The sequence below is a fragment of the Gopherus evgoodei genome, chromosome 4 (assembly GCF_007399415.2).
Source record: "Gopherus evgoodei ecotype Sinaloan lineage chromosome 4, rGopEvg1_v1.p, whole genome shotgun sequence".
NCBI lineage: Eukaryota > Metazoa > Chordata > Testudines > Testudinidae > Gopherus > Gopherus evgoodei.
In genome coordinates, this window is record NC_044325.1 from 90579356 (window position 1) to 90604377 (window position 25022).

Genomic DNA, 25022 nt, shown 5'->3' on the forward strand with positions numbered 1-25022 from the left:
TTGTGGCCAAAGGTTAACCATGGGCTGCCTCAAGGTTCCATACTAGGTGTCCATGCTGTTTAATATATTTATTTAAAGAAAAGAAGATAGGGGAATGAGAAGTGAGGTAACTACATTTCCAGATGATACAAAAAGTTATTTATGTTAGTCAAGTCCAGCGAAGACTGTGAGGAACTTCAGAGGGATTTAATCAAGCTAGGTTAATGGACAACATGATGGCAAATGACATTCAGTGTTGATAAATGCAAAATAATGCACACTAGAGGAAAACAATTAAACCAATCATATACATTACAGAGTTCCAAATTAATGGTATTAACTCAGGACCTGAGTGTCACTGTAGACAACTCAATGTGAAGCTGTGATCAAAAAAGGAAATGACATTAGAATGCATAAAAATGGGATGATAAAAAATATTGAGAATATTATAATGCCTCTATATAAATAAATGGCATTGCCGCTTCTGGAACAGCATGTGCACTACTGGTCATCTGTCTCAAAACAGTATTGATGAATTGATGAATTGAGGAAGTTCAGAGAAAAATGATGAAAATGATTGTAGACCTGGAAAAATCTTTCCTATGTAGAGAGATTGTAAAGATGAGTATTGTTTAAATTAGAAGGGTGATGAATAAGAGAAGCATGGTAAAAAATATGTAATGGCAGAGAAGGTAGAACAGCAATTTCTGTTCTCCATGTCTCAAAATACAAAAACAAGGGGACAGACATTCTAAGAAATTAAAAGATAAGAAATTCAAAATTAAAAAGGGACAATTTTTTCACACAATATTTACTTAGACTGTGGAACTCAATGCCATAGGAAGATGCTGAATTCAAAGTCATTGAAGCCAAGAACTTTGGGAGATAAAAAAAAACGTGATTGGACATCTATATGGATATCAAGAAGGTTCAGAGTCTTCATAATTACTGATACACATTTTGGAAGGGATATTAAATCTCATGTTTTACGGCTTAAACCAATCACAAACTATTGCATATCAAGATGAGTCCTATGTGTGGAGAGGGACCAATTATGCTGAAGTATACAGTGCTGGCCACTATTAGGGAATAGTGGACTAGATAGACTGTGAGTCTGCTCCAGTCTGGTAATTTCAATGTTCCTCTGTAAAGAATGTTCATTTAACACGTGTGTGTGTGTGTGTGTGTGTGTGTGTGTGTGTGTGTGTGTGTGTGTGTGTGTGTGTGTTTGAAAATTTCTGTTGTTTTGACCACTACTGCAATAATTTCCCTGGTTTTCTTTTACAGGGTCTTTGGGGCTGCTATATTGCTGACCGCCACACTTAATATGCTAATACCATCTGCTGCTAAGGTGCATTATGGGTGTGTCATCTTTGTCCGGATCTTGCAGGGCCTTGTAGAGGTATGGAAAAGAAGTTGGAGTAAAAAGAAAATATGACTGTGGATGTTCATTAGCTGCTAACCAGCAGTCTTTGTTTTAAGTGAAAAAATATTATTCCAGTTAAGAGCTGAATCCTAGTGCAATGAAATGCAGCTATTTGAACCGTTGGGTTATGTTTTCAATGTATCTTTCTTTCACCTATAAAATTACATGGTAAAATCTCCCCCATTCAGAGGGCCAGCACAAGGCATACACACTATTTAATTCCCAATTAAGCCACTGCTGCACAGACCTTGATCTGGGGGGTGTCCCACACAGGGTAGTTTCTGGACTGGGACCGGAGAATGAACACTTTCTTTAAAATCAAGTATGTGGTTCTATAATAGGCAGTGACTATGTACCCATTGACATCAGTAGGAGTTTTGCAACTGAGTTCAATGGGAGCAAGGCCAGGCCTGTATTGTAAATTTGATTGTCTCATTAACATTTTTAGACCAGATTTGAATACATGGTCTCCAGATCACCAATGCACCAATTTTGAACACTTATTATTATGTAAAAACCTTATATTTGGGTGAACAAGCTATGTGCAAGGTGGATACTTAGTGTACTACCCATATTTCCATGTGCAAGTTACATAGTGAGACATCCAACTATATAAATTTGCATGCACAAATACAGGCCCAGTCTTGCAAATTAATTGATGTAGGCAGATCTTTACACCTCCTAAGGAAGTGGGAAAGAGAGAAAGAGGACTAGGAGATAAAAAATAAAACAAGATATTTTTAGACTTGTCACATTAAAATATCCTCTTTCCCTCTTTGATGGAATTCTACATGCAAAACTTGCTTCTGAACAGGATTGTGAAAAACATTTGCAACGGATTGTAGAAACCATATAATTGAAGTTTTGCATAAATTGTTGCAAATTCACAAAAAGAATTCCAATTTGTAAAAAAAAAAAAAAAGTTTTGAATTTAAAAATTATGTTCAGTTGAAGATCAAATGTTACATTAAAAGAAGGAAAAATACTACTGCTCTAAAAATACACAAAAATCCAATTTTTAATTTTTAATGTGTAATTGGCTATTAAGGGAACATTTTGTAAAAAATTACTGTATATTACAAGGTGCAAATATGGTCCATAAAAATATTAATAATCTGAGTGAAATTCTACTGTTTTTATACAAAAGGCTGAACCTGTGTTGAAGAGCGAGTAGTCATTTTAAAGTGAAATCAACTAACAGTGTTCAGCTTTCCTTTTTCATATGTGCTTAAAGAATTATTACAGCAAAGACATTGAGAAAGACTTCACTTGCAATATTTGCTAGTCTCCCAGAATCACACTGCTCTTGTTTTCTATGGTCAGGGTGAAAGGAAAGTGGCTGATTTTTAGCTTCTATGTCATTGTACTTTTCAATTATATTACTGGTGGCTAGAACTTAAGATAGCTCAAGTATGGTCTAAGGGAAGAAACCTAGGTTTAGGAGAAGTCAGGAGGTCTTGAGTTCAAATGCTGACACTGCCATGGATGTGAAAGGTGACCTTGGGCATGTCACTTCACCTCTGTACCTACTATTCTCACCTATAATTATTGTAACCACCTTTCTCACAGGGGCACTGTGAATATTAACAAGTTATTAAATTACATATGGTGTAGTAAACATATAGGGCTTGATCTAATTTCCATTCATGGGAGTTTTTCCATTGTAAAATGGGAGTTGTATTGTGCCCATGCAGTGCTATAGAAATGCTAGTATAATTATTAGATCATCATTTTCTTTATATTAGTTTTAAACAGATATAAATGCATAAACAATACTAATTGATTAGCACATGTTAACTTGTGGAATGCCCACTCCACAGGGTGTCACTTATCCTGCCTGCCATGGGATATGGAGCAAGTGGGCTCCTCCTTTAGAAAGAAGTAGGCTAGTAACCACTTCTTTTTGTGGTAAGACACCCTTTAATATTGTCCTCTTCTTTTCTCCCCTCCTACCCCGATCATATTAAATAGTCCCATAGAAAATGTATTTCCATTTTCAATCATGGATCTCTTGTTTTATAGGTTCCTATGCAGGAGCTGTTATTGCAATGCCTTTAGCTGGGATTCTAGTGCAATATACTGGATGGTCTTCTGTGTTTTATGTGTATGGTATGGTAGTTTTTGTTTACATCCCACCATTACTACATGAATCTAGTCTGTACTGTTAACGGCTTCATTATTTTCATCCTATATTAATAAAGGAAGACTAAAGTTTGAATCTAAACATACAGCCTAGAGAAATAACTGTTGGAGGAAGGGAAAATGTGAATGAATTGTATAAGTAGAATAAGAAGCAATGGGGTCTTAAACGGGAGACATTTCAGCTGAATGAAAGCGAGAATTACTGTTTTGGTTATGGTACAAACTAAATAGGAAATGTAAAATCACCAATTCACGATGCCTCATTCACATCAGTGTAAATCAAGAGTAGCTGAACAGAGATTGATTGGCAGATCCTCAGATGGCATAAATTAATTAAGCTACACTGATTTACACCAGTGGACTTTCTGGCCAATGGAGTTAATTATTCAGTGTAAAACTTGTATGAAGTAGAGAAAGATCCCATAAAGAGTGAGAATAGATCTGAACTATTGGGAAAGATTTTGAGGAAGTTTGAAAACTGTGCTGCAGTAATGCAGAGGACTGGATTAGATGTCTCGAAGTGGCTATAATTTTTAGTGCTGTATTAGAAATTTGTAAGTCAGAAGAAAGTCCAAAGCATAATGGTAAAATTTTATATTATATACATAAACATACTCTCTGTGTAACCCCACTGAAAACTTGGGGTGTAAGGAATGAGTTGAAATTAGTCCTAAGGGTTTATTTCTTTAACCTAAAATGAATTTTAACCAGAATGAATACCTCCTTATGGTGTAATATAACTAACCAAACTAATCACAGGAAAAAAAACACAGAATACCCACACTGCTCTAATTAACACCGTTCATTTCACATGCCTCCTAGTGTATCACACCAACAGAATCTAGAAAATTTCACATAAGAGCTGTTACTTAGACGAGACATCTTTAAAACCCATTTCAGCATTGGTACGAACAGAGAAGAAATTCACTCAAAATGACACAGAAATGTGGTGGTGACAGTGCCACAATCTTCTATTTTTCAGGTAAAATGTTAGTGTAGTGAATTACTAACAGTGACACAGGGTAAGTAGAAATGAAATTTCACTCTAGGTAGAATGCAACTCCAAAGCTGTTTCCATGCACTGAAATGTACCAGTGGCTATTCAGGATTCAGTGATTCTACATTTATAGTGAAGTCATTCTGGAAATGAAATGACAGACTCACTATGGACCCAACCCGCCAAACACTTCTCACCGATAGGAAGTGTTTGTGGAATCTGGTCTTTGTGAGAACAACACTGTAAAGAAGGCAACCTCAAATGCCATTGAAATGAAATATGCCAGTATTTTTCCTCATTGGTTGCTTTAGAGCGCTTGTATTTCCTTTCAAGGTCCTTCTTCCTTTTACATTTTCAACAGGGAGCTTTGGGATAGTTTGGTATATGTTTTGGCTTTTGGTGTCATATGAGAGTCCTGCAAAACACCCAACGATCACAGACGAAGAGCGCAGATACATAGAGGAGAGCATTGGAGAGAGTGCCAACCTCTTAGGTGCAATGGAAGTAAGAACTTATATATATTTCTATCCTTACATACAGTGGCATCAGATTATAGCATGGTTTTTGGATGTAGAGAGGAAAATGGTAAAAGAAACAATTGAGTTAACTCCACCCAAGATAGATGTACTTATTCTAAACAATTCAACTCTCCAGAAAACAAATTCCATCAGAAATGTCTGTATAGCTTGTGCTATTACATAAAGCATACAAGGCCTAACTCTTCCCTCCTTTTACTACACATGTAGTAAAGGACTGCTCTGTATAAGGGCGACAGTGGATCAAAGCTCAAGATCATCAGAAAAGTGGCCTATGCCAAATGAAAAGGGTTTGAACTAACCTTTTCACATAGTTGGCATATCTCATGAAGCTTCCATCCCTTTAGCTACCATCCCCCAATTACCCCCCTTTGCAGCTTCCTTCACTTCTTTGCTAGCTTCCCAAAGGATTTTTCTGCTCCCTCTGCATCATTCCCCTCCCTACCTCAATCCAATCCTTGCTATGTACAGATATCAGTTGCATAGCCTAATTTATGTCCAATGAGTTTGTTTTTGCACAATAATACAACAGAAATACCATGCTATGGAATCACTGATGTTCAGTTAATCTACATCTGTTGCATTTTTCAGTTCATTTTTTTAAATCAGTGTTTAAAAGTGGCCTATGCTAGGAGTGATTTTAAGGATATTCCTTTAGGATCCATGCTATCTCCCTCAAAGGTGCAGAATAGCTGCCATAGAAGGGACCTTGAAAGTGCTAATCCTCTTTGGAGCAGCATTAACTCCTAATCAGACATTGTCTCTGTCGAGTTTTCCTGATATTTCAGAGAAAGCAGCACCATGCTGTGCAGTGGGAGTTTTTCCCCTCACACTCCACTCCAGATCTAATGCCTCACCACATGTGGAAACCCTGGAGGTTGTTGGGCTCTTAATGAGGTTTCTATAGGTCTAGAGCAGATGACAGTGTTTCTATTTCCTTCCCATTCTATCCCTTCCCAATCATTTGACTGTTAAAATGAGGAACAGCTGAAGTGGAGGAGAAACTAGGATACACAGTGAGATGCTGAGAAGTAGAATCAGATAGGGTTGCATCACCTTCTGGTCTGGTCTAAGTTCAATTTGTCTGAAAGCTTATGTATTGAACTGAGAGAAGCTCTCACAATTCTGTGCCTCCAACTATTTTTAAATCATAGTATATAGCTTAACCGCAGAGATTAGGGGCATAATAGTTCTCACCTTGCTACAGCTTTGAGAAACAAATGTAACTTCATTACCTAAGGTTCATTTCAAGAAGAAAGACTCCAGTGGAATCAAGAGAACCTTTCCAGTTATAATAAACACCCTTTCAACGAACAGCCCTTTAGACCCTGTGTAATTTGACATTGTCCTATACAGGTTTACATCTCAGTGAACCCTGTGAAGTCTGGTATGAAATGGAGACATTTCTAACAGCCATTAAGTAAACCTGCCATGCAAAATGAGCACTTTTCCATTCCTTTCATTTCTAAAAAGGTTTAAAGAAATAGCTTTACAAATGCTAAATAAGGAAAATTAGATTTTGCTATTTGTTTCTTAGCTTTCTAGCCTCCTCTATTACCCTGCGTACCTTCCTAATCCTACCTTCCTCTGTCACTGATTCCCAGAGATCTCTCCTTATAGTGTTTTCTAATTGGGTCTGACCATTTGCTCTTGATTGAGCACAGGCTTAGGCCAGTTTTCCCGTAATCAAGACCTTTGAGCTTTGATCCACTGTTGACAGCTGTAGTATCCAGCTGGAAATTCAGTGGTGTTTGTACTTTTCAATGACATAGGTGCTTTTGAAAATCTCATGCTTGATGAGAAAAATTTGCTCCAGGTTGAAATTCTAAACACAATATCTAAGGCTTGTGCAAATATTATTTAAAGAGCAGTCAGTATATTCTGCTCAGGTTTGGGTTGGAGATTTCCTGTTTCCTTTATTTGTACTTTCATTATTCAAAACTGGATTCAAAATTATATTTGGAAGTGATTAGTCTGTATTAATGGCTTAATTTCTTTTGATATGTGCAGTATGACATTCTTCCCAGGGCATTCACCATGCCCTCATCACCAATTAAGTCTCACTTAACCCTGTCTAAGGATCGTAAGTGGAACTTAATAGGTGCACAGAGCATTGCACATACTCTGTGTATTAGAGTGAATTTCACCACTTTCCTTTGGAACCATGCCAGTTTTCAAGACCTAATGGACCTAATCCTACCCTCAGCTGCACCCTTTGAAATAATTTCCATATACTCCTGTACGGACAGATTCTGCAGTTGTCCACACAGACAGGAAGAAACCTGGGCCAATGTGAAGCTCCACTCAAGTCACTGGGGCCTGGATCAACAAAAGGACTTAAATGTTGTGATACTGAGCATCACAATGCCTAGAAAAATCACAGGAACAACCATGTGATCCATAAAGCCTGAGCTGTGTGCCTAGACTCCTTATACAATGCATGCAGAGAGACAGTCACTTAAGCATATGATCCACAAAAGCCAACATACTAGGTAGGGTGTCACCTAGATTAACCAATGGGAGATGCTGAGGGGAGGGGTGTGTCCTAAACCCTGCCAAGAATTAGATGCCTAAATTGTTTCTTGTAATAATGAGTTAGGTACCTTCCTATTCATTCCACATACTATAGCCGGAGGAGGAAGTTGTTTTGGTGCCACCTACCTTATAATTTTTAATCCAGTGATTAAAGCACTCCCCTGGAACATAGGAAACCAAGGCTCAATTCCCCCCTCTGCCTGAGGGAGGACCAGGATTTGAGCAAGGAGCTCACATACCACTCAGAGGCACATGCTAATCATAGAGATATAGGATAGTCTAATGGAGAACCCTCAAACTCTCCTGTTGAAGATGCTCCACTGTGTTTAACTAATTAAAGAGCCATTGGAGCAGGTGTGTGCCCTAACCATCAGGCTATAGAGTCATTTGTCTCTCTGGCCCAGTGACTATTTAAGTCTTTATCCAAAGTGGAACTGCTGCAACAGGCAAAGCTCTGTAGTTCAGGAGGTTAAAGCTGTGGTCTTGGAATGCAGAGGTGGAAGGTCTAAATCTTGCTGGGGGCTCTGGGTAGTAATCTCTGCAGAAATTGAAAGAGCCCTATATCAGAATTCCCCCTAACTTGGTGGTTACAGCACTCTCCTGAGAGATGTGTGGAGATCCCTCTTTAAATTGTTTCCTGTTCCTCAGACAATGGTGGAGGCAGAATAGAATCTAAGTCTCTAACATCCCTAGCTGAGTGCTCTAACCACTGAGCTAAATGTCATAAGGTGGGGACCACTTGACAGATTTTGAATGGGACCCAATTTGGTAGGTAATCACTGAGCATGCCTGCCAGATTGGGTTCCAAGAATGAGACAGAGGTTCCTCTGCCTATCTTCCCCTAGGTCCTGGATCATTTTGGGACTTAACTAGGAGATAGGTGTTTGAAAGCCTAGAGTGAGGTGGCAGTGCTCATACCCAGAGGCAGAAACTTAGGTGCTGAGGGAACATCTACCCTGAAAACTTACGTTCTGAGTGAGTTTAGCTACCTACAGAGTTTGGCAGCAGTGAAGCAGGAGTTTGGTGGATCACAGCATTGCCTAATATTGGGATTTAGTCTGGAGTTTAAGTGCCTAAATACCTTTGTGGATCTGGGTGTGGGATGCTGTATGGTTGCAGTGTTGAAATCTGTAAACTTTCAGCAATTCTAAATTCTCTTCCATCCCCCTCCTCCATCAGCCTACATTGGTCAAAATGTATTATTTTAAAAAACTAGAACAAAATGGTGCTTCAGCTGTGACTTTGTTTAAAGAAATTTCCAGAATGTCATAATGAAACTATACAAGCAATTTAAATAGGGTTCAAAATACAGAGCTAGATTCTCAGCTGGTGCCTTCACTGGAGCTATGTTGATTTACACCAGCTGAGCATATATTCCAAAGTTTACAATGGAAAAGCCAACTGCCCTTAATGATAGCTTTACTACCTGACATTGCTATATTACTTATGACTGGTTCTAATCATACTTGCGGAGATTGAATGAGATTTGTACATAGTATTTGTACAAGAAGAATGGAAATGAATGACAGTATTGAGTAAATTTGAGCTGCTTCACTGAATACTATTGTAGACACCATTTGCTCAGGTTTCTATGCTAAGTCTTTGATCCTCCACATACTTATGCATACATTTTACTTTATAAACATTAAAGCCAATGGAACTACTCATGTCAAGTTAAGCAGCTGTTCCCTTGAACAGTAGCTAAAATAGCATGCATGGTAAGGGAAGCTTAATAATCATTAACCAAGAAAATATTAACTGGGCTTTTCTCTCAACATTTCAGAAATTCAAGACTCCGTGGAAAAATTTTTTTACTTCTATGCCTGTCTATGCAATAATTGTTGCAAACTTCTGTAGAAGCTGGACTTTTTATTTGCTGCTTATTAGCCAGCCTGCTTACTTTGAAGAGGTGTTTGGGTTTGAAATAAGCAAGGTATTTAAACATAATGTAACGTCATATATTTTGAGTAGCAATAACTGAAGAATCATGTTTGTAGATATTTACCTGGAGAGGGAAAATTGTAATGCACATGTTTCCTGGTGTTTTATCATTCTTGAAGCTCCTCTCCCGTGCAGCAAGTCACCATTCCTTTTATGTACCAGCATATGTGAGTGAAGTGACAAAACTGAAAAGGGATTTGTATCCTTTTGATTAGGCTTAAATTTACACACAGTGCACTCACTAAATTTTTTTTAAGAGGAAATAGTTTATAGTGATCTGTCTGGAGCCATATTGGAACAGGACTTTGCACTGGTGTTTGGGTGGAGCATACAAAATGCCTCAGCCATGTAGACTGCACAAAGGCCCATCACAACTGCAGTCTGTCAGTGCACCCCCTGGAGAGCATGGTGCCCCCAAGACTGTGGGGAAAGTTGGGGGGAAAGTAGGACCATCCACTTCCACCTCCCTGCACTGGTCTGGTAATAATGGGGACAGCAAGCTGCATCATCCAAAAAATAAATAATAAAAATAAATGGTGCAGCTTACACAGTCCCCTATGCATTGGGGCATTCAGCCAGGAATGGCATCTCCCATTCTCCTTGAGGTTGATGGAGTTATGTATCACCCCTTGCATGGGTAAGTGGCACAATCTGACCAGTAAGGACTGGTCCAAAGCAGTCCTTCCATGGAACTCAGTGAGCAGATCAGGCCCTTGATTTGCACATTGGATAGATGGAATAATAATTTATCACCTGTGTGTCTTAGGTCCTATGCTGCAAAGAGTGAACAGAAATTTTTCTTAGCTCAAGTGGTAGGGGCCTGAGGTTTTGGTGCAGGAAGATCTAAACTCTAGCCATGTTATTACAATGACGGTCCAAGTGTCTATGGTGTGCAGCATGTTGACAACCAGAAAACTCTAGGAAGCCACAGAATTGTTACAGTATTATAGGATACAATCACAATTATGTTATGGCATTCAGAAGTCAGAGATGGGCATGAGCTGCAAAATTCATATCTGAATTCTGTATCACTCACTTTCATAGAATCATAGAATATCAGGGTTGGAAGGGATCTCAGGAGGTCATCTAGTCCAACCCCCTGCTCAAAGCGGGACCAATCCCAACTAAATCATCCCAGCTAGGGCTTTGTCAAGCCTGACCTTAAAAACCTCTCTCAAAGTTCAGGTTGAGTTTTGGGTTTAGCCATCACACAGAAAAAGGGACCAGTGGTGAAATTCAGGTCCAGATCCAGGATTGGATTCTGATCACCTCTCTTCCCACCTCCAAAAACTGGTTTTGAATCCACCCCTTCCTTAATATACATTACACAATATTGCAGCTTCAGAGAAAAGTGTGAATGGTCTATGGGAATAACACTGCTTCTAACTTTTTCACAGAAGAAGCAATATTAGAAGTTCTAGTTAAAATCCATTGTGCCCTTTCCGTTCACTGATGAACAAGCAACATGGCTGCTTATCATGTTTTCCTTGTTCTAGTACAGCAGATAAATTAATCTGGAAATTTAAATGTTAGTCTTCATATGAAGCTATGTACTGTTCAATGTTCTGGGCTAAGGAAATTAGTCTATCTGGGGGTATTCTAAGACCTTTTTTTTTTAGTTTATGTTTCTAAAGAAATCTCTTCTCTTGGGCATATGATTAGAATGGTCATTTCACACAGAGTTAGTCTTAACATTTCATCTCTAAAAAATATTTTAAGAGCTAGATAGTCAAACAATGGTCCACCTATTGTAAACCTAGAAAAATATTTTTTTCACAAGAACCAATATTTTAGCTCCCTCAAATGGAGTTAGTTTACGGACAGTGGTTGCAACTGAAAAGCCAACATTTACCTAGAGTATCCTATAGTGGTACCTGAAATACTGTAGCTACTTCCTATTCTAAATATCTGACTAAATTGGAGTAACACGTGCTTTCATCAGGGCTGAATCTGGCCATCTGATTAGACTTCTATCTTGTAAACTACAGCAAAATACAGATTTTCACACTTTAGATGGAAAAAGGAGATCATTTTCTGCCTTTGATCATAGTGCATTTTGTAAAAGGTACCACAGAAATGCTGTTCCCCGACATAACCTCATTTTTAATATTATCCTGGCATACATAATTTATTATGTGTTTTCAGTGAAGGATTTTCTGTCAAGTTTAGTGTGTGTATGGAGCCAATTGTCAGAAAAATACCACTGATTTACATCTGAGTGTATCATTAGTGTGTAGCTTACATATGATTTCTAAACATGGAGTATTCTGGGCCTGATCCTCAATTCCTTGTACATTACAAAGTTCCACTACTCTCAACAGGAGTTTGAAAGTTCAAGAAATGTAGATCCAGGACATTTGTGCTTCTTGATGTTTTTTAGTTCTGAAACCCCTGACTTAATTTACCTATTGATCTGTATCCTGTAATGTTTAGTACTCAGAGTTCTGTGCATGATTCCCAGTTTGTCTTGGCTATCCTTAAGAAAAGAAAATGGCAAGTTACAATCATGCACATAGTCACATTTCAGTCATTTAATAAAATAAATCAAGATGCCTGCTTTAAATACCTACCCTGAACTCGCAGAGAATCAATTAAGTAGTTGTTGATTTTCTGATGCTTCAGAAAATGATAAATCAATATTTTATTATGGTGCCAACACTTCCCATTTGTCATTATTTTAGGTGGGTATGTTATCTGCTGTGCCGCATTTAGTGATGACCATTATTGTGCCTATCGGGGGACAGATTGCAGATTTCCTAAGAAGCAGGCAAATTCTTTCAACCACTATCGTGAGAAAGATAATGAATTGTGGAGGTAAGGCACTCTACCTTATGTAGAAGTTTCTTATATACCTTGAATGTGATTTAGAATATAGCCCATAAATAAATTGCATATGTTCATGTAGGAGCCATGGCTATATTAAGTATTACTTTCACCTTTTACTTGTACGATAAAGATGTGGCTATTAAACAAATGGTGGTTACTAAGTGAAGGTGACCTCCAAGCACAGATATAAAGTTGTCCGCTTATTCCTTCATATTTCATTCACCGGAGAAATTATGAGAAGGGACAAGGGGACAGTTAGATATTTAAAAGTGCAGATAGTGCCTAGTGAGATTTTAAAAAATGTCTCAGGAGGTTAAGTACCCAAGTGCAATTGAAATCAAGGGAGGTTTGGTGACTAACCTGCTTAGGAACTTTTGAAATCCTATCAGGCCTATCCACATCTGTAGGCACCAAATACCTTTGAAAATCTGGCACAAGATGCCCAATAGAGTTTCTTTCTCAGGCTCCTTTGTCACTCCTTGATTCTCCCTTTTCTTCTTCTTGGCCTTTGGGGCACACAGAATTTTACTGAAGGAATGGTGGTTGTCATGCTAGGATGAAGGTTTCATACATGTCTTTCCCCTACAAATGCTTGTTTTATTTCCTCCTGTCTTTCCAGTTTCTCCTCACTGAAATTCAACTCCTTCTGGTGTAGACATATGGAAACCATTACAAAAAGATTACAAAGTAGTGGCTTTAATAGGGAGAGTTAGAAAAGAAAAGTTCACACAATGTATGAAATGGGAAATAGGCAGAATTCTAGTCTAAAAATTCTTAGAGCTATTTGAAGTTAATCACAGTAGATTAAGGTACAGGGCTTCCCAACAATTCAGTGTGCACCAAACAACATTATTCAAATAGCTGAATACAAACAAATACACTATCACATTATTGACCTCCACAATTGCAGACAGAGTCTAAGTGAATAATTAAGTAGGGGGGAAAATTGTCCAAGTATGTGTAATTTTTAGCCATCTACTGTATATGTCTGCATTCCTTTGAAAAGTTGTTATATGCTTTTTGCATTACTCAGTCTCAATTTCTAGTGACTGGACATATGAGAAGAGAATATAACTCTTACAGTGAGGCTCCTTCAGTTCGAGGATGAAATTCACAGTTAGGATCTATGCAGCACTTCAGCCTTTAATATAGATAGCCAAATTTCAGCTGCATAATGGAGGTGCTGCATTTGGATCACTGTGAAAAGAGACATACAGAGACATACAAAAGCTGGCATGCAAACACTGAACCAAGAGGTTATTTGACATTGCAAAAGTGTGTGCTTTCTTGGGGGAAAGAGTTGTATAATTCTAATTCTAATTAATAGGCATTTCTAAAATAATGAAATTTAAAGAATAACGTTTTTTTCACTGTTTATTCTAAATGAATACCAGGTCTGGTACCTTACTGCTTGCAGTTTTTAATAGGCAGTTAAAGCTGATGTATGTGTCCTTATATTATTTCCCAAGGTTTTGGTATGGAAGCAACTCTTCTTCTGGTGGTGGGGTATTCTCATAGTAAAGGAATGGCTATTTCATTCTTAGTACTCGCTGTGGGCTTCAGTGGATTCGCCATATCCGGTAAGATACCATTTCTGCTAATAGGGGGAAGTTATTTCATCTCAAGAAAAACATGAGGTCCTCACTCAGTTTTCACTCCATGACATTAAATTGAGTAAGAATCTCAGGATTCAGCCTGGTGTTATTTATTATAATTTTCAGAGAAAAGAACAATGAATATGACATCTTGTATATTATATTTGTGCAAGTATTTCCATTCCGTGCCCCCATATAGCCTGCACGTGGATAAATGCAAATATATTACTGTAAATTCTGCTTTGGAATCTGCCTTCTAACAATCTAGCTTGAGTTTTACATGTTTGTTTCTACTGTGTATTACAAAATAATAAATTTGGTTATTGTTTTCTTGATGTAGTGCATATTCAGAAGCTGTTTTCTCTGTTTTAAGGTTCTGCACAACTCCATTCCTGCCTACATCTCAGCCTCATACTTCCCTTCTCATGCACTTGGCATTACCGGGGTCATCTGACTTTGCCTCATTTTCCCACTGTCATCTTTGCAACCTCTCCCATGTAGACACAAATGGAGTGAGGCATTGTGACACTCAGCATTACAATGCGTAACTTTTAGGTGCTTAGAAATTCACAAAGCATGAGTTTGACACCTAAGTTTCTATACAATGAATTGGAGGACATAGGCCATGGCTACACTAGAGAGTTGCAGCGCTGGTGAGGGGGTTACAGCGCTGCAACTTAGGATGTGGCCACATTGCAAAGCACAGCCAGCGCTGCAACTCCCTGGTTGCTGCGCTGGCTGTACACCCGGTCGAGCCTCAGGTGTAGCGATTCCAGCGCTGGTGATCCAGCGCTGGTCAGCAAGTGTAGACCCCACCAGCGCTTTTATTGACCTCCGGGGTATAAGGAGGTATCCCAGAATTCCTGTCCACAACAAACCGGAAGAAAGGGAGAGCTTGGAGTTCAGCCAAACTGCTTATTTAAAAAACAAACACAGCTCCTGTTTGCTGAGCGAGTGGAGGCAGGCAGGGGAATTACTTTGGAATGTTCACAGCTGTTTGCTTGAAGAGAGAAACAGCACGCTCACACGGCAGAGGGAGGGGGGAAGTCCATGTTGAGCAGATGCTTATCTGGTCTGACGGCTATTTAGGAGTACATAATTTGCATTTAGTGAATGAGAGAGGGGTGGGCGAAGGGGTCAGAACTTTTAAAATGATTGAAGGTAGGCACTGTGTGTCTTCAGGTCCTTAGAACTTGCAAGGCAGGGAGCTGAGAACAGTGTCAACTCCAAAAATCCATTCTCTCTGTCTCCTCCACACTCCCTGTCACATTCCACCCCACCCCCCTCTTTTGAAAAGCACGTTGCAGCCACTTGAATGCTGAGATAGCTTCCCACAATGCACCACTCCCAACAGCACTGCAAATGCTGCAAATGTGGCCACACTGCAGCGCTGGTAGCTGTCAGTGTGGCCACACTGCAGCGCTGGCCCTACACAGCTGTACAAACACAGCTGTATCTACCAGCGCTGCAGAACTGTAAGTGTAGCCATGGCCATAGGCACCTTAGACTGCAATTCACAAAAGCCAGCATGCTTTTGCCTAAGTTACCCAATGGGAGATGATGATGACAGGGGTGTGTGCTAAGTCCTGCTCCTATCTTGGAGATAGGAACCTATCTCTGTTAGCAATTCTCAGCTGTGAACCTTCTTTTGCAGTTAGGTGCTTACATTGGTTTAGTAAGAGGCTGGTGTGGGAAGGGGAGAGGAGCGGCAGCTCCCTCATAACTTTGAACCCAATGGCTAAAGTATTCACCTGGAATGGGGGAGACCCCTGGTTTAAGTCTCACATCCACTTCAGCAGGAAAAGGGATTTAAATGGGGCTCGTGTGAGTGCTCTAACCATTGGGCTATGGGATACTTTGGTGTGCTCCCTCAGTCTCTGCTGTTGAACCCTCAATAAATAATTAAAGAGTCACTGGAGCACAGGAACTGGATCTCTCATCTCCCAGCTGAATGCTCTAACCACCAGGCTATAGTATCATTCTCACATTTGTGCTCTCGCTCTTTCTGCACCGAGAGAGAGACAGAGAGCGAGAGAGAGCATTCTGTAGCTTGCTATAGTGGCTAAAGCACTCATGTGGGAGACCCAGGATCCAGTACCCCCTATTTTAATGTCTTTAATTATTTATCTATGATGGAACAGGTTCAACAGGAGACTAAGGAGTTCCCACATCAGACTCATAGCTCAGTGTTTAAAACACTCACTTGAGAGAAAGCAAATCCCTTCTTAGCCATTGGAGGGCTTTAGAGTGGTGGTGGTCCACTGCCCCGCTGAGTACCTTAGCCACTGGGTTAAAACTTATGAGGGAGTTCCCCTTCCCCCTCACCCCTGTTGGATGTTGTGTGTGAGTTTGCTTGAGGCCCAGTTCAGTAAGCATCCTATGAGCATGCCTACAGGGATTGGGCACCTCATGAGATTTAGGTGACTGAACTATCTTCCCCTTGTTTGTGAATCACTCTGGGGCTTAGGAAAGAGAGAGATAACAGGACACCTAGAGGGAAGCAGCAGTGCGCATGCCCTAAAGCAGAAGCATAGCTACCTAGGGAACTTTTACTGCAAAAACATAGGTGCTGATTGAAGTCAGGAGCATAGAAGTTTTAGCAAAAGTTTTGTGCATCACAGTGGTCCCAAAACTGGGACTTAGGCACCTAACTCCTTTTGTGCACACAAGTCCTTATATCTGGAACAGCCTCTATGGTAATTTATGTTAAACCTTTACTGTCTCCTTATTCAAATCACTCATTAAAACCCATTAATCCTGCAAGACCTATCCTTCTACTGAAATATAACTTAATTCAATCATTGTAAAACACCTCTAAACCTAGTAACAAACAAAATACCTAACTAAGAGAATTTTGTGGTGTATCCAGTGTTTACCACAAACTTTCTGTAAGAAATTGTGCCATGAAAAGATGTGTTATGCTTTATTTTTAACTGTTTTCCCCCCTACACCATCTATCTTTTTCTCCAATGCCTAGGGATCCTGGCATTCAAATTCTGTTTTCATATATTTTTGGTGTTTATTTGGGGGAATTTTAGAGTCTTGTAGCTTCTTAGAAACACTTTCCCCTCTCTAAGATTCTTTGAACAGTGGCAGCCTACATTTGAAAAGAATTTGCTTGTTAGAGCTGCAGGAAGTAAACACAATTTTTAAAAAATCAAACAAATATGATATCTTTTTAAAATAGTCTCCTTTTATTGATCTTATTTTACCATCCCACACAAAAACAGCCATTACCCTGATGCTTTGTGTGACCAAGAAGAGAAATGTGGAGGAAATGAAGAGGAAGTGACACAGCATGTAACAGGAAGTGACCCACAAAATCTGTAATTTACAACATGAAAGGGGTGTGAATTACACCGCAAGTCCCTCTCTGAGAACTTCCCCCAAAGCATTATCATTTTGTGGGTTCAATTTCCCTTCTCAGAGTTTTTTTTTTTAAACAGATTTTTTGGGGAAAAAATACAGTTATAATTTTATAAGCTGTTTTCAGTTTAAACTTAAAGCAAAAATCTGTCTCATATATTTAGTCTTGCTTCACATTTTCCTGTAAAGCACCCCAAAAATGGCTCTATATAAATAGTCATGGACACATTCTATGGTGGGAATGCACATTTGTATTTGTGTTGCAGGATTCAATGTCAACCATTTAGATATAGCCCCAAGGTATGCCAGCATCTTAATGGGAATTTCCAATGGAGTTGGGACATTGTCTGGAATGGTTTGCCCTATAATTGTTGGAGCAATGACAAAGCACAAGGTAAGCTGTAATGTGGTTTTCAAATAATTCCCATTAAATTCAAGAGGAGCAGTTTAATTCCACTAGTATTAAAGACAAAACCCATTCCTAAACTTACTTTCCATATCCCTTAGCTTCTGGCTTTATCCACTAACTATCCAGCACTTTGACTTCCTGGAAACTCTGAGCAACCTTCATTGTATGCCACCTCAGTCAGAGGTCTTCCTTGTCTTCCTTAGCTCTGTTGAATTTCACAGACTGTTACTGTTTTTATCTGGATATGTATTACCCTCTCTTAAAGTAACCAGTTCCTTCATAAGGAAAACATCACCTTCCGGCACACAAACAAGTATTTAAATTGTTTAGATATGTGTCAAACTTGCTATTAATTTTATTTCAAGTATGAATTTGTACATTTTTAAAAAAACAATATTTAAAAAATATTCCCAGATCAAATAGTCCTTGAAACTTTTCATAACTAAAAGTAAAGTACCAAAAGGAGGATAAGGTCTAGTGACTGAAAGTATTCATGGAAAAGAGAACAAGTATAGTGTTGGGGAAAGCGGTAATAAAGCTGACTGTATTGGAAGCAGTGCATTTGTTTCATGATACTCTGAAATATAGTGATGTTTTCCTTTATTAACTGGTCAACATTTTTCATAGGGACTCCCTCTTATCCTCTTTGATGTCAATGGGTGTTTGCCCATAGTTTTCAATGGTTCCAAAATTTCGGCCTAGAACTGGAAACAACAGTCCGGATTCTTTGGTCTAGCTGAGAAGTGCTTGACAAAGATTTTGCATTTCCCCAATACTGGGGCCAGTCCAGTCCAAAGCGTATGTTAGGGTAGTTGGTGGCAGAACCTCACCAGCAACACTGTTTTCCTCTCAGATGCCAGCAGATGGCTTTCCTCAGGCATAGTGATATTTCTCATGGTACAAAATATGCTGGGTTTCCAGTTGTTTTGCACTACACTTAGCGGTATAAGAGAGTCAAAACAGACCTGAGTATTGGGTCAGATATTTTGGTTAGCTTGTCACATTAACTTGTGTATATGAATTAATGATAGTGGAGGTGACTTTTCATTGATTTTTTTACAGAAGTTAGCCAATAAGTAAGAGAAATATCTTGCAGTTGTACAAATTGAGCTTTTAGACTAGGATTATCAAAGGAACCTGGGATGCATTAACAGGTGTGTTGTAAACAAGACACGAGAAGTCATTCTTCCGCTTTACTCTGCGCTGGTTAGGCCTCAACTGGAGTATTGTGTCCAGTTCTGGGCACCGCATTTCAAGAAAGATGTGGAGAAATTGGAGAGGGTCCAGAGAAGAGCAACAAGAATGATTAAAGGTCTTGAGAACATGACCTATGAAGGAAGGCTGAAGGAATTGGGTTTGTTTAGTTTGGAAAAGAGAAGACTGAGAGGGGACATGATAGCAGTTTTCAGGTATCTAAAAGGGTGTCATCAGGAGGAGGGAGAAAACTTGTTCACCTTAGCCTCCAATGATAGAACAAGAAGCAATGGACTTAAACTGCAGCAAGGGAGAATTAGGTTGGACATTAGGAAAAAGTTCCTAACTGTCAGGGTAGTTAAACACTGGAATAGATTGCCTAGGGAAGTTGTGCAATCTCCATCTCTGGAGATATTTAAGAGTAGGTTAGATAAATGTCTATTAGGGATGATCTAGACAGTATTTGGTCCTGCCATGAGGGCAGGGGACTGGACTCGATGACCTCTCGAGGTCCCTTCCAGTCCTAGAGTCTATGAGTCTATGAGTTGGGCCCTTTTGAAAATTACATCCTCAGTGCCTTAATCAGCCCTTTTAGTTCAGAACAGCTATCAAGTCTGTGCTGCTATTTTGACTTAGCAATACTCTTCTTTACAGACACGTGAAGAATGGCAGTATGTCTTCCTTATTGCTGCTTTAGTGCATTATGCAGGAGTTATATTCTATGGCATATTCGCTTCAGGAGAGAAACAACCTTGGGCTGACCCTGAACAGACAAGTGAAGAGAAATGTGGTTTCATTCATGAAGATGAACTTGATGAAGAGACAGGGGACATTACTCAGAATTACGTAAATTATGGTACCACTAAGTCTTATGGTGCTACGACCCAGGTCAATGGTGGTTGGCCAAATGGTTGGGAGAAGAAAGAAGAATTTGTACAAGAAGAAGTCCAAGACTCATTCAGCCATAGGGAAAGAGAAGATTATTCATAACAAATCTCAATATTAGATATATTTTGTAGTGTTTGTGATTAAATTCATTGTGATTGTTTACACACAAAGAATGTAGTATAAACATGTAAACACATATCAGGAAGGTCTAACTAATTAAAAAAAAGGTTACCATTAAAGTGCAATCTGTATGAATTGTGATAGGTCATCACCTCCACTCGGGTGTATCCATTCTATAAACATTAGAGTTTTAAGGGTTTACTGGTCAAAACTATAGAGGCAACTAGATACTTTCAGTATACATGAGCTAAAGCTCATAATTAAGGATTAAAGCACAACAACCAACTAAGTTGGCACATCTAATAGTCTGTTCAGAAAGCCAAAACTTCTTGATCTTTAAAAAATGCACTTATATATTTGTTACACGGTATTGGAAGAGATCATAAACTGATTGTGTTAAGTATACACGTTTACTCAGTAAAATGTAGAGATTGTGTGTTTGGTCTAAGATAAGGACTTTCTTCAAGAAGAAAGGATTCAGTCCTAGACATCTATAAGGGTTTGATACAGTTCTCTTCAATGGGAATTGGATCATGCTCTAAAAGAACTAAATAAGGCATACTGTATGTTTATTGTGATTACATGCTGCAGGCTACTCTGTGATAAATAAAGGAATTTATTTGGGTGTTTTATATCAAATGTTTAGGCACAAATTCTTATTTGTATTCTTTACAGAATATAATGAAATTATAGTATGTGTCACATTCTTCCTTACATTTACCAACCAGTATAAAAACAGCATATAATGTTCAATCTGAATTTTCATGCAGACTGTAAAACAACCTTTGCAAGAAATACTTTCAATGTATTTTAATTATAGTAAATTACTTTGTACTGGTTGCAAATCACTTTAGAAGAAAAAGAGATATACCCTACAAAAATATGTGCCCCCTCCCCAGATAATCCAAAGTAAAAATTACCAGGAGCAAGTAGCCCAACACAAAATGGATGTATTTGTTTTGCAGAGTATTTTGAACTAAATGAAAGAAACAGAAAATAATTTATTCATCCTTCTTCTCTTGATAGTTTTCCTATTTTGTCATACTGTGGCACAGTTGTATAAATAGATAAAAGTTTATTGAAGATACTGTAATTATAGAAAATGTTGTTATTTTACAAAGCCCTGAATTCAAAAATGTATTTGTCAAATAGAATTCTAATAAATGCTGAATATGAGTAACAATCCTCACAATAAACCAAAGTGGCAAATAACTAGTGATGGATTTAGGAAGAGTATTACTTCTACTTTCATTATGCTTGTCTTCTCTTAGCATAACTCAAGAAGAATTGCAACATTAGTGTACCAAGCAATAAGTGCAATGCATTATAAAGTGCATAATCTTTTAGTCTATATAGTACCTTTATATTAAGCTTGTTGTAGACATTTGGGATTGTTGGGATTAAAACCAAACCAAACCAAATTAAAGTTAGCAACACTTGACCGCTTCTTAATGCTCTAAAAATGACAATGGTGATCCATTTCCCAACTCAAATCAAATGATTATCATTGTATGTAACAATCCATTCCGGATTTTTTATCTGTTCATTGTATTGTGCTAGTGATTGGAGGCCCTGCTATTGCAATATACAACTTGAGGATTGTTTCTTCTTCTTCCTTTTTTTTAAATGCAAATCATACTTTGACCTTAAGGGAAAAAAAATATTTTGCTTTGTGCCTCAAAGTGATGTAAAATGTGACCATAGCTTTTGCTGTGTTTAATGAAAACGTGGACTGTGTCACTTTTGTTGCTGCAAAAAGTGTTAATAAAATGCTCTATTTATCCTTTTATATAAAAAAAGGATATTGTAATCTTTTTCGTTTGTTTGGGATGCAGAGAGGTATAAACAACTTGAATCACGTTACTACAATTACTTTTTCTGGGGTATGTCATAAGCCCTGCTGTGTACCTATGCAGGGGAGTAAAAAGATATAAAGAGCCCTGTATGGGCTATTCACATCACCTATCTATACAGATGTGTAGTAAGAGAAGCAGCTGCTACCAGGTTGTTATTCCCCCTCAGGCTGCCTGGGGGGGGGGCGCGAATGGGGCAATTTGCCCCAGGCCCGGGCCCCACAGGAGCCCCCATGAGAATATAGTATTCTATAGTATTGCAACTTTTTTTTTTTATGGAAGGGGCCCTCAAAATTGCTTTGCCCCAGGCCCACTGAAGCCTCTGGGCCGATTGTTCCCCCTTTCTCACCCAGGTAAGTGAGGAGTGTGGAGCAGGGATCGGGAGCAGGTGGAGCAACATGTTAGCCAGGGCTGCAGAGTTGGCACACAGAAGGAAGTAATCTGCGCCAGCAAAAAGACTGGTGCATTTTACTACCCCCCTGGAATAAATGAGAAGCCGGGCTCAGATTGTGATTCATGGAGCTGAAACCGTTTCCTGCCCTGTTTCTACTACTCTACTCCTTACCTAGGCTAGTACAGTATGTAGGGTTACAATCCATCCCTCTATAGCAGTGGGTCTAAACCAGGGGTACACATACCGTGGGGATACACAGATGTCTTTCCAGGGGATACATCAACTAATTTAGATAGCTGCCCAGTTTTACAGCAGGCTGCATAAAAGGCACTATGAAATCAGTACAAACTAAAATTTCATATAGACAATGACTTTTTCATACTGATCTATATACTGTACAATGAAATGTAAGTATAATATTTATATTCCAATTAATTTATTTTATAATTATATGGTAAAAAAGAGAAAGTAAGCAATTTTTCAGTACTTTTGTATTTTATGTCTGATTTTGTAAGCAAATAGTTTTTAAGTCCAGTGAAACCTGGGGGTACGCAAGACAAATCAAACTCCTGAAAGGGGTACAGTAGTCTAGAAAGGTTGAGAGCCACAGGTCTATAGACAATCTCAGTAGAAATCAGTGAAATGCCACAAGTCCCTGAACAAGGGTAGGTATTTTTTAATAGGAGCTTAATGGTGTTCAATTGATTTTACCCTGCAGGACAGAAGGAATTGTAGGGCTCAAAAAGATTAGGCAGAATGATTTTTGTCCCAGACTTTCCCACTCTTAGGCTAGGCTGGTTCTCAGAACACAGAGTCAGGTAACATTTGAAGTTATCTTTAATTGCTTCTGTGGGCCAGGGATGTCATGATAGAAACATGCTGAAAGATACAGAACGCATAATAAATAGCACCAAGAATACTCTGGTATTATGATAGAAAGTGAACAACTCTGAAAATGCAACTAATTAACAAAATAAAAATCAACTCTTCTCAGTTTTCAATCTCTCTCAAAGCTTCTGTATTTTCAGGAACTATTTCCATCACATACTTTAACTAAGTTCAGGCAATATTTTTTCTTACTAGCTTGACATCTTCTCATTTCTTCAAACAGAGGCACTTAAATTTATCTAAGTACTGCCCCATTCATCCATACAGAACTCAGAAACCCAACAATTACCTTATTTTATAGGACTGGGAGAGCTCTGCTATTTTAAAGGAGATTTTTATAGGAACTGGAATATCTTCTGGTTTGCCAATTTTTTAGAACTATTGAAAAGAGTTCTGCATATTTTACAAAACTTTCTAGAATGTCTGAATATATAAGACTGGGCAGTGTTGTAATATTCATCCATTATTTAAAAATAACGTATGTACCACTTCTCATCTTCAAAGCCCTTTATTAACACTAACTCGTTAGCACACAAAGCATCTAGCTGATTTTTTTCTGTCTCTTCAAAAGATATATCCCCTCCCTGAGATTTCTCATTAGTCCTCCATTTCCTTTTACTTTCTTCTCCACTGCATCCCCAGGGTCTCCTGCCTTCAATCTTTCTCTCACCTCCTGGTGCTTTCTAGTCCCCTGAGCATGGGGGAAAGGGATCTATACAGCAGGTCAGGAGGAAGAAGGGCTGTAGGCTTCTTCCCTACAGATCTGGGGTCTGTTATGCCCAGGAGCCAGCCAACAGCAATGTGACCTAGGAGGTGAAGGGGAGAGATAGACTATTGTTTGATCCGGGGGACCATTAAGCAGCAGGAGGGCATGTTTAGGGAAAGGGGAAGCTTTTTCATTTTTAACTTCCCTGGCATGGAGACGGCAGAATTAGGAGGGAAGTGAGAAGGGAGTTGAGGGACCTGTCCCCTTCCCTTCCCATATTGGTGATTATATGTATGCCTCCCTCCGTTTTAGGCTTTAGCCTCACAAAGAATCATTACTTACCCCTCCGCCCGCACCTTTTCAGCCTCTCTTTTACTGTGCTAATTCCAGACCACAAGTCCCAGTCTTTCAATCAGTTCCAACAACTTCAGCTGAACTCTGCATAGGCTTTAAGGTACACTTGCGTTGCAAGGCCAATGCAAGGATATTTTGCATCCTAGGAGAAACTTTCACCTTGTGCCCTCCTTGCACATTGGTTAATTGAGGGGCAAATCCCAATGAGCCTTTATAGACCCCAGGGGCCAGTGTGCCCAAGGGCTGCTCCCCAGACCAGGTTCCCTCCTCCCTGCCCCCTGAACTCCCCTGGAGGGTGCACAGCACCCCCATGAGCCCTCCCCTCCCCACCCAGTGGCCTCCACCCTGAGTCCACTCACTGACTTTGCTGGGCTTGGGCCGCTGCAGCAGCTCAGCAGAGAGGAGACACATTCTGGAGGCACTGGAGAGCCAGAGCGTCCCACTTGCGAGCCCCAGCCATGGAGGAGCCAGTGCGGCGCACGGGGGCAGCAGCCCTGCAAACGTGGCAACATGCTAGTGGGGAGTAACCACGCCCCCCTGCCCTTTCTGCACAGGCTGTGGTCCTGTGCCCCCCCCCGGGGGCTCCTGCAGTCTGCAGCAGATGCATGTGGGTGCCGGCCCCCACGTGCCCCCGGCTTCCCTCATTTCCTAGAGTTATCATATTTCAACAATCAAAAAAGAAGACTAGGAGACCCCTGCCTCAACCACTCCCTCCCAATTCCTGCCCCCTGACTGCCCCCCTCAGAACTCCCAACTCCCCCCTCCTGGGACCCCTGCCCGTAACTGCCCCCCAGAACCCCACTCCCTACCTAAGCCTCCCTGTTCCTTGTCCCCTGACTGCCCCGTCCTGAGACACCCCCCACCTTAACTGCC

General features: G+C 39.6%; 1 protein-coding gene across 1 annotated transcript in view; it reads left to right on the top strand.

The window, feature by feature from the left end:
• The window catches only part of SLC17A6 (solute carrier family 17 member 6), a 51831-nt gene extending 30108 nt beyond the window's left edge, over positions 1-21723 (top strand). Inside the window, exons 4-12 of the mRNA XM_030560174.1 lie at positions 1267-1381; positions 3226-3313; positions 3428-3514; positions 4906-5048; positions 9399-9548; positions 12238-12370; positions 13852-13962; positions 17610-17737; positions 19601-21723. Coding sequence (XP_030416034.1) covers positions 1267-1381; positions 3226-3313; positions 3428-3514; positions 4906-5048; positions 9399-9548; positions 12238-12370; positions 13852-13962; positions 17610-17737; positions 19601-19936 — 1291 coding nt within the window. The 3' untranslated portion in view covers positions 19937-21723. The remainder of the gene's footprint in view (positions 1-1266; positions 1382-3225; positions 3314-3427; positions 3515-4905; positions 5049-9398; positions 9549-12237; positions 12371-13851; positions 13963-17609; positions 17738-19600) is intronic.
• The last annotated feature ends 3299 nt before the right edge of the window (positions 21724-25022 follow it).